Raw genomic sequence first — 11,152 nt, forward strand, 5'->3', positions numbered from 1 at the left:
CCACAACCTCTGCAAAATTCAGTACAGGAAACTGAAATGAGAACATTTTAGGCATATAAAGAGATTCACAATCTTTGTCATACTTTCAATATTTTTAATAATTTGATTTCCTTGTTTACCAGGCAGCGTTTTATCTCAGGGATGAAGGTTCAGTTAATGAACCCTGCTCTTCCGGGGCATCTCATTGTGTGATTGACAGAGATTAGTCTAAATAGTGTTGACAAAAGACGGCACCAGGATTTGTGTTCCGAACAGCACAGGACTATTACAGGGAAACATCCATCCATTATCTAAATTGCTTATCTTTTGAGGGTAACATTGAGTAGGAGCCAATCCATCTGACATTGGGCAAGAGGCAGGTCAGCCATCTACTCCAGGGCCAACATTTTGAAAGGGAAACAACCAGGCAATTATAGAGAGAAAGGTCTCGGCCGCAGTCAGGTTCACCCCCTTAATTCTTGCTGTGCCGTGACAGTGCCACTGCCTGTTAAACAGTTTAGTAGATAAGATATACACCAATCTGCCAAGTCATTAAAAGAGGGAACTGGTTTTATTTGTTTTGAACAGATGTGCTGTTACAGCTGTTGGAGCCCACACAGGAGCAGCTGTTTCATCAACATCTTCTACCCCTTCCCCCCCCCCTCTCTCCATTAGTGTTCAGCCAAAACAAACTTATCGTTCGGTTTGTTGTTGATGTGAATGTAGTAGAAATATTTTTGATTTTGCCTGTGAGGAGCTGTTCCATAAAAACGGATGTGCTTTTTAAATTACAATAAAAACTGTTGCAGGTCCACAGTGCTGCAACAGCACTTCTGAAGGTATTTATCAAGTAGTTTTAGTCATACTGACCTTACACCATCAACATGTGGGACACAGGGCATAAAGAACCCCTCACAGCCCCCCCCGACCTCTTCCCTATTGATTCTGTCCAGTCACACCTCCTGGATTCCTCTTGGAGTTATATGATAAGGGCAGAGAGTCTAAGTTTGTGTTCACGTCCTGCTTGTTTGCATATTTGTGTTATTCAAATGATAATTCAAAATTAAGTAAAATAAAATAAAAAGGATACAAGTAGATCTGCTTCCCTTGAGTTGCTGTGTGATTCACTTTTGGGGAGTTTTAGAACCTCCAAACAACTTCCCAGGACACCATGCTCTGCAGAGTGCAGAGGACTCCATTGTACCAGCCCTCACAGTTTCTATGTATCTCATCTGTGCTCATCCAACTTGAAATTGCTTATTTCATTTTGAACCTCAAAGGCAAGTTTTGGTCCCTATTAGAGGAGCTGATGCAACACCCCCATCCATCATAGCTACAGCAGTACCCTCAGGACAAATCCAATACACACATATGTGACCTACATACTTGGGTTACTCTGTTAAACCAACTGAACCACTCTTCTCTGTCAGTGCTTTAAATTCAGTTACACTCACATCTCCCTTATAAGTTATATCGGCGTCACGTGTGTGTGCCACGTGTAAGTGTGTGTGTGTGTGTGTGTATCATATTTGCTGTGTGTGTGTTGCAGGTGGTGTGTGTGGTCCATAACTTCAAAGGCAAGCTACTGCTGAGCGAGGAGTCCCCCATGGAGCAGCGGCCCAACACAGCCATGCTGAGCATGGGCCGGGTGGAGAGTCCTCTGGAGAAGTACATCGCCTCGCAGGTCGGTACAAACACAACACACACCTTGTGTTTGGCCTCAATAATTAACAGTTTACATCATCTCACATTGGTGTGCTCTTTCCCCTCTTTAAAAACACACACAATTAGAGCTTGGAATTCGAAATGGGTGAATCATCTTCCTGTGTCTGAATTTTTTTTTTCCAAACAAAAAATGACGAGTATTTATGAGATTGATGCAGCTGACAAAACTGTCACATATACAGACAGAAAACTAAATGTGACCAGGGAGCAAAGTCCAAGCAGCGATTACGTGTAATAACTTCTCATATGAGTAGAAAATAAATGTATTGTGTATGATGACAGTGTTACATGGGATTATAAATTCTCCAATATAAAGCAAACTTTGTTGTAGCAACAAAGCTTAAGTCAAGTTAAATGTAACCTGTGACCGGCAGTGACTCAGCAGTGTATGGGACATGATGCTAGTGTCAGTAGCAGCAGAGTGAAGCTTCACTTATTGAATAAAATCATATAAACAGCATTCAGTATTCAGACCTTTTCACTTTTTTCCCAGGTTGCAACAATGCAAAATAATTTACATTCAGTACCTCCTAATGATAAAGTGAAAGCGCAATATTAGAATCTTTTCTTTTAATTTCTATTAATAAGGAAAAACTGAGATATCACATTCATATAATAACCAGGGAGCGTTTTCATCGACTGGTCATAAAGACAGGGCTGGTGTCAAGACTTGTCTTTCCAAATTATGTCTATTTAATTTAATTTACAACAAATGCATTCTTAAAGGTACATAACATAATTTAATTACCCTAAAAATGAAAAGAAATTACACAAACATATATAATGTAACAAAAATAAAAAAAACATCCTTTCCAGCATTCAGATATATGTTAGCACAGTTGCCATTCTTTCAAGTTATAGCAAACACCATCAAAATGTGGATGGTGGGATTGTCATCCTGTTTGTCCACTCATTTGAGATTCTTCCTTAACACACATTGGTCTAACCATGGTTAAAGGTAGCAGTGCCTAAATATGAATGCTGGATGTGACCAATTGTTTGATTACACACACGTGCTGCTGCAGGAGACAGATGATGAAGATGAGGAGTCTTCCTACATTAAGGAGCGTCTCTCAGCCTTCTTGCGCTGGCTGCGCGGTCTTGATTGGATCCAGCGTCTCAGAAACAAAAGGCAACAGACTACGAGTTGGTTTAACACCTGAGTTCTGCCAAATATCTCTGGACACAACTGTGCTGTGCTGTTCTGACTGGATCAACTGGCTGATATTGTGCTGTAGGGTCTGGTCTCGCCTCTGTCCTGTGTTTTTCATGCGTTTATCAGGCGTACACACCGCAAGACTGAAATCCCAGCAGCTCGGCTCTTCTCAGATACATTCCGCAGTGTAAATGTTCTTGCTCTTGTCACTCGAAACAGCTCTTATCTTATATGGATGTCGAGCTTAAGAGCAAAAGAGGCTTCTTCATATACTGGATTAGACTGATGTTTTACTTAATAAATGTAGATATTTGGACAAACGACTGGAGCCATATTGTGGCTTTTTTTTAGCGGCAAAACTGTTATTTCCCATTCATCTTAATGTTCTGTTGATGTACACGACAGGGACCCTCGAAGAGCTGGATTAACCTGTGTAATAGAGTTGTGCGACAGCAGCTGTTTATATTGACTCACGTACTAAACAAAGCAGCACAGGATGACAGATGTACAGTGGACTTCACTGTATCTGTTCTTTTCCCCGAAGACATCCTTCTCACACACATGCTGTCATTTAGAGGGACTTATGGTGATGTTGTCTTACACTGTTACAACCATGTGGGAGCAAAAACAGGGACGATTAAATACCACATGGCAAAGATATTACACAACAAGTAAAAAAGCTTTATTCTATGAGAAAATACACGAGTGCTCATACCATCCCAGAGCGGACTGAAAACCAAATCATCCTCCTGCAAAAACGGTTTAAAATTTTAAAATGACAGCAGACATGAATTAGTGAACACCGACATCAGCAGTAAGAACATCAGCAATTCTACCATTTGATGTGTTAGGTCCTCTGAGGTGATATCATTCAAAAACAGCCTGGTTTATTACAGCCTGGTTTATTACAGCATGGCGCTTATTCTTCTGCAGGTAATCACTGTGTTGTTTTCATTGCTTTATCTGGCCACAGAAACAGATGATCAGACAGGTTGAAAACAGATTGCAGTATACAGACCCACTTTCTGTTTCTATCTGTGTTGTTTTGCTCACACAGTTCTCATACATTATGTGTTCTTTCAAACTTAACAGGGTCAATGTAAAAATGAATACTCACTTTACTCCTCGGCAATTTAACTAATTGTTCCAGTCAGCATTTTAACCATCAGGAAACTACAGGATATGTAAAAACATTGAACAGAACAAAGCCAAAGCCAAAGTTGGACTGCTGGGTAGTTAAAGGAGAGGCACATCTTTCTGAGTCATGATTCAGTCAATATTAACACAGAGACAGGAAAGCCCTAGTAGTATAATTCAATATTACACACCCCGAGGATTTTATCATCTCTGATGTCCATCACAAATAAACAACCTTAAATCCACCTAGAAATCATTCAAAATAGACGCTTTGGAACCTCAGGGTTTCATCATTTATCTTCAGCATCAGAGTAATAGTAAGGGTTACATGCATGGGAACATTTCAAAATAGGTGCTGTTAATTGCTAATTTGGTATACATGGCCTCAAAAGATGACTACCTAACTGTAGCTGACAATAAAACAGAACATCTGATGAGGTTTTACTGGGGTCTCCTCTCCTGGTCGTTTCCTGTCAATTGTCACACAAAAGACAAAATTCACACCAAGCTAAACAAAAAAGAGAACAGAACAATATGGTTATTTGTATCCAATGGTTACATTTTTTATTTTTCTCCCAACTTGTGATATTCCCATTTAACAGTGATCTCCAAATGAGGTGGCTTAGATACTGGGGATAGAAGGTTTTGTTTTCAACATGTCTGATCATGCTCTGCCGGACCTATTTTTAATGGCGTCACCATGTTCCCAGTTGTCAGCAAATGCAGTGTTTTCAAACAATGATGACCTCAACTACCAAAATGAGAGCAAAACGGCAATAAGGTGAAATTTCCCTTCATCATTTGTATGTAGATTGTTCAGACGCTGGTCTGCTGAGTTCCCCTCTTTTGGTTTGGCCATCTTTTCCACAGGCGCACTGGCCAGGGAAGCTAAAAAAAAGGATGAGATAGATTCCACCGAGCAGTGTCCAGAGTATTTGGCATGTTTGGTTGAAGTGCCTCTTTCTGCTTTCTCTTTTGTATCTGAGTGAAATCAGTTATACAACTTTCGTTTTACTAGAGTGGTGTGTTTCTATTTCTGTTTCTATTGCTGTGTTGTCGTTTCTCATCCTCTCGCAAGATACATATTTAGCAGTGAGATGCAAAAAATACACAACTTCTATCTGATGATTCAATTCGCAGCCTCCTGCTGAAAGAGCCTGCTCCCGGTTGTCTGACAAAGAGCAGAAAAGCTCACACTCTCACCTCAGTGACGACAGGCTTGGTGGAAAATTGCCCACTCTAAAAATAGCTCAGCCTAAAGACGCCTGGAAGCTAAACAAGCCACAGTGAACAAAATGTCGTGGCAGGAAGGAACCTCAGAGCAGCAAAAAAATGAATCCTGCGCTTTTATTGTCTTGATTTTCCTTCTTTAGTAAAGTGAACGCTTATGGTTTTATGTCCCGACCACATGCTGGGAGATACACAGTCATATAGTTATCACTGGCAAAGTATAATTCTCCTGAAAGATAAATGCTTAAAGCAAGGTCATGTTTGTATACATTCGTCGTATCTGCTTTGTGGAAAATTGAACAGATTACTCGTTGGCCTTAATGCACCATCTTGATTTGCAGGGTGTATAATTTCTTGTTTTTATACAAAAACAACATGAAAAAACTACCACGTACAGTAGTAATGAACTCCAATATAAATGTAAAGGATGAGGAAATCCACATCAGTTCTTTTTATGTCTGGCTAAGAATGTGTCATATGTTGTGCAGTTGTTCCAAAGAAGCACTGCCGATGTCAATGTTGACAATTAGTACAGAGGTAGTTAAGTCCTTGATAATCAACTACACAAACGACTTACATTAACTGCACTTAAAAATGTACATATGTGCTGTTGCAGTAGCATCAGACACATTTCATAATCATATTAGAAACCGTGTTGTGATGGGATCACACCTGACAACATGTTGATGTTCCAATCCATGTGTACCCAGTAGATTTTGCTACATCCATACACTGTGCTCATGGGTTGGACCAAAACAATCTTCAAACATCTCCTTCATTTTGATCTCACCTACACACTGGTTTTGTGACTGCAGCTTGAACAGTTGTACACATCCACAGACACACAGTGGGGAGTCTGAGAACACTTCCCCATTCACTGTAATGGGAATGGAGGGGGGAATCATTAGCATGATACTAAAACAAGAATGGACTGGTGCATTTGTGATATTGTTTTAGCATTCGAATGAACGGCAGTGCTTTTTCAAATTTGAACAGTCTAAACAGGACATCCTCTGCTCTACTACACCCTCTCCTCTTCTCCTCTTCTCCTCTTCTCCTCCTCCTCCTCTTCTCCTCTCCTCCTCTTCTCTTGCTCCACAACCAAACACAATCTGAGGTTGGGATTAGAGAATCAAAGCTTCTTGTCTCCATGAACAAGCATCCCCCTGCTTCCGATTCTCACTGGCTTTGTTTTAAATGCTGTGGTGATTACTAATTAGGCCCGAGTCTTTTTCTATTTGAAATGCTTTGATATATATGTTCTGGATTTCGGCAGAATGATTGGAGTTCTTTGATGGTGTGTTTTTGGAGTTACACATCTCTTCAGCTGCAAAGTTAGGATGACCCAGAGTCACAAAGACCTCTTTCTACATGGCAGCCAATTAAAAGTGCTGTGATGGACCAAAACTAAGTGCGTGCTTACTAACTTTCTTTTTTCTGTTGTTCTGGTTTTGCTTTCATGCTCCCCCCCCTACAGAATCACATCGCCTTCGCTGAGGTCACATGACGTGGAGTCCGCCGTGTGGCAGACCCATTGGACATCCACTCTCTTCACCGTCCAATCCAATTAAATGGAGTGCAACGCTAAACCCATTCTCTGTGTGTGTCAGGTCTGCGGCATGTTGTTCTATGTTGTCTTTACCAGGTCCCTGTTGCCATTTGCAGCTTCTCGTATTTAAGGAAAAAAAGAAGAGTCAGTTACTCAGCAGGACACGTCGCTTCGTGTTCTTCATCTATGCACTTACTCTGAATCCTTGACAGAATCAAGCTTTGCAGTGAGGCAAAGCCTGGAACTTGTTGCACATTGTGGGACACTAGAAGAACAAGTGAGGAGCTAAAGTCACTATATCAACTCTGCCTAGGTCAAATATGTTCTCTTAGATTGCTTATTTGTGTTTACAAAAAGATGGCTATAAGGAAAACTATCTTGTCAGTAAATTCAATGACAGAGAGAAAACCCTTGATTATGTTCAGTTAAGTGAAGTTCATCTCTGTGAGCTTTTTTCATTGCTGTTATCACTTTTATAGACTGATATCAGAAATTTGCATTAAATGCTGGGTCCATATTTATCAAATGAGTTCAGGTGAAATTAAAGATAAAAGAAAAGATCCCTTACTTACATGCTTAATTTCTTTTGACTTAAAATGCTCCTAAATGTAAGTGCGCTCCAAAGGTCTTAAGTCATTCACCTTGTGGAGGCTAAATAAACCTGAGCAGGGTTTACAAGCAAAGAAAACAAAAAATCACATTGTTGACCAATGTGAATATTTTATCTTTCTTTCTCTCGTTAGCCAATGAGATGATTGGCCTGCTGACTGCAGCTTAGCGGGTTATTATTAGCATTTTCCCGGCTAGCAGGCAGTCATCATGCAGTAAGCTTCCTGCAGCACGTGTTTGTAAAGAAGAAATGTGTGAATAAGGTCCCTTGTTGAATATCTTTCCAAGTTTCCAAGTTTTTGAAGTGCAGTACTTTGATAAATATGGGCTCAGAACAAAGTAGCAAATTTGGAACTAACTCTCTGTGTTTGTATTCATCTGTCATTTTGTTTCCTGAACATCTCTATAAGGGTTTTAGAGTGTGTGTGTGTACAGTGTATACTTTATGCAGGCAAGTCCAACCAATGAAAACACTAACTGCATTCAAACAAAACTGTCAAGGGTTTCTCAGATAAACCAGACAATCACAACCTCGCCCTCTCTTTCTTTTTCTCTGTTTCTCTTTCATCTTTAACTTCCTTTGAAAATCGACAATTGAGTTCTCCCTATTTTGTCAGAAATAGTATTAATTCATGACCTGCATCCTGAAACCACAACATAAAGACATGCTGAGCTGCTGAGCTGCCTTCACACTGAGCTAACACACTGTCTCCACTTTCATCTCACGGCAATTTGGGTCATGAAGGCCTCTGATCATCGGCAAGGCTGCAAATGTTTGTGTTGCACAATTTTTTTCTCATGTAGCTCAGTATAACTTTTAACGTGACAAAATCATCTAGTTGGATTTACACATTAATTATTGTAACTATCAATAATGGACATAATACATTTTCTTTTAATGTATAAATGTTTTGTACAATTGAAAATTCTGCCATATTTCTGTTATACCCGTTGTGTTAGAAGACTTGATTTTTGTTGTTTTTTAAGTTTTTTAGACATGAAAATGGCCACAATTATTGGTTTTATCCCACATTTTAGAAACTCTTTGCTAATCTCCAGAGTCAGATGAGAATGATTAATCTCAGAGCACATAATACAAAAAAGAGGACCTAGTTTAGCACATAAACTGGATGCCAGAAAATAGTATATATAGTTATATTTAATGTGTCAAATATAAGATAAAAAGATACATGAAATAAATTAGTTCAGAGTGGAGTCGAAAGTTGTATTCTCTCTAGACTATAGTGCTGGACTATGTGGACACAAATGATATCTACATTCTCATGTTACTCTGAGCAACACATTTGCAACAAAATTTAACAAAAGAACAAAAATATTTCCAGGGAGAATGGTAAATGGTCTGTATTCATGTAGTCTTGATGACCAGTTAAAGCGCTTCACAGTGAAGCGTTTGCCGTTCACTATCTTGGCCAAGGACATCCTGAATGGAGAATGAGGAAGACTGGGATCAACCTTCTGTTTAGAAGACGACCGCTCGATCCCCTCAGCCACCCCAGGGTTAGGGTTAGAGAACAATATGATAATGTGAGGGACAGTAAACCAACAAGAAATTCACACTTTAAACATGGAAACAGTTAAAGTTTAGCTTTTGGATTTGACTTGAGCCTGAAAATTATCAGAGTTTTTGTTATCAACATTAATAGAACCACTCTGAATAAAGTGAACAGGTCGCTTTTATGTAAGGAATTACAGAGAATTATCACCCAACTAACAGGCTTTTTCTGCTCTTTGCCCTCTTTGAACTCATTTGTTTAATTTTACTGTAGTTTAAGTGACTGAGTATTTGTCATCAACAACCACAGAAAGCTAAGCTTTGGGATACTACCTGGCTGCTAACATCAGTTTGTGACTAGTATTTACTACCAATTCTGTATCATCACAGAGCTAACCATCTGTCTTTGAAAACCAATTACACATTGTTCTAGAATCATCAAAGACCCGGCCATCTGGTTTATCTATTATTTAGATTGTACAGGACACTTCATACAAACCAATGTGTATTTTTGCTTGCATCAATGCTTATTGAACTTTTCCAGCTGTGTCACTGTGTCAAAACGTGGAAAAACGGGTCAAACATCTTTTTAGTCACATCATTTTGTATCTTTTCACTTGTTTTTGAAAACCTCTCTCTCTTTATATATATATAGAGAGAGCGAGAAAGAGAGAGAGAGATCTTGTCTCTCTTTTAGATTGTTTTGATGAATCTTTCTGCCCCTAGTGGCCAAAAGTGAATAAATGCAGCTTTAACTGGTTTATTTATTGTCTATCAATATTAACATATTAAATTTGATATTAAGTAGTAACTAATATTAATGTTGCTTATAATGGTACACACATTGTATATATGCAGTGAACCTAATCATTTTTCCCTGTAGCAATAACTTGTCAGACTTGCTTTCCCATCGGCAGAGAGGAGAGGAACACAGTAAAGGTCTAATTCTGTTACCCCTTCAAATCTCTATTTTTGTAATAATCACTAAAGCACTTATGAATAAGGACTCCGGGCAGGAACATGCAAAAAGCAGCACTTTAAATCATGCTGTAAATCCTCTCATTGCTAATGAAATGCCACCAATGTCTCTGCTGCTTGAAAACAAACATCAGACTGAATATTCAGGACTGTCAGCTCAAATGTGCATTGCAACAGCCGTCCTGGCTTAATTAAAGGAGAAGAGAACTGTAAAAATATATATGTTCAAATTATAAATATATATAGTATAACTATCTCTATACACTAACAAACACACAACACACACATACACACTCACACGCTACACACACAGACAAACGTGTGTGTTTATGTGTGTCATATTCTACATTAATGCTGTCTATTTTCGTATGACTGTGCACTGTGTGAGTGATCACAATATCTTTAAGCTGTTATTACTTCATGTTATTTTACTGAAATGAGATTTCATGTTACTGTTCAAAGTTACAATGACATTTTTATACTGTGTTTTGTGAGTAGTGACATTCATGTTTGTTATGTTCTTATTTTGTTCCTTACCCTACCAAACATTTCACATTTTTCCTGAAATGACTTTGTTCTGAGACATAAGTCACAGATGTTTCTTAACTGGTGGTTTTTATCTTTGTTTCCTTTACTCTGTCATGTGATTTGTCATGTGATTTATATATATATATTTATAAATATTTTTTTGCTTCTAGTGGATCATTTTGTATGGATGTTGTTTCTCTCATTCTATCCCTGTTCTTTTTATATTATGCATATTTCTTTAAAAAACAAATGTTCTTTTCAACTTAAGTTCAAACTGTGACCTTTTACACTGTAAAATACAGAATTTACAGCCTTTGAATAAAAAACATTGAAATGACTTGAACATTTGTCATTCTTTGAAATAAACCAGCGAATGTGACAGTTCTATAGACAAAGTTAAGTTCAGCGACAGGAATAACTTAGTTGGGAAACGCTGGGGTCCATGTTAAAATTATTATTTTGTTATGGTTAAGTGATGTTTATGGGCTAGGAAATAGTTTGAAATGGAAAACAAGCAGCAGTATCCCATGTTAATCTTGTTTCAGTGTGTTCGTGACTTACTTCTCCACCCAGACCTCCCTATTGGGTCTTTCTTGTGCGATAATAGCATCAACTGATTACCTCCTTTCCACCTGATCAGCTTTTACAGGGTTTGTTCCTTGAATTTAAACAGACTAGTGCAGTGCTTGTTCTGAACTTACAGTGTTCTTGGCCTGTGGTAATGCTCTGGAGCTACTTCACAATTCTT

The 11,152-nt window shown here is 38.6% G+C and overlaps 1 protein-coding gene across 3 annotated transcripts in view; it reads left to right on the top strand.

Annotated features, from left to right (window-relative positions):
- The window catches only part of LOC118098944 (phospholipid phosphatase-related protein type 5), a 100,375-nt gene extending 89,634 nt beyond the window's left edge, over positions 1-10,741 (top strand). For 2 of the 3 annotated variants that reach the window (XM_035143220.2, XM_035143221.2), the window contains 2 exons: positions 1,529-1,663; positions 6,705-10,741. In XM_035143220.2, coding sequence (XP_034999111.1) covers positions 1,529-1,663; positions 6,705-6,734 — 165 coding nt within the window. In that variant the 3' untranslated portion in view covers positions 6,735-10,741. The other variant, XM_035143222.2, reaches the window with a different exon arrangement.
- Positions 10,742-11,152: the final 411 nt, after the last annotated feature.

Source organism: Hippoglossus stenolepis, chromosome 19 (genome assembly GCF_022539355.2).
Source record: "Hippoglossus stenolepis isolate QCI-W04-F060 chromosome 19, HSTE1.2, whole genome shotgun sequence".
Taxonomy (NCBI): Eukaryota; Metazoa; Chordata; class Actinopteri; order Pleuronectiformes; family Pleuronectidae; genus Hippoglossus; species Hippoglossus stenolepis.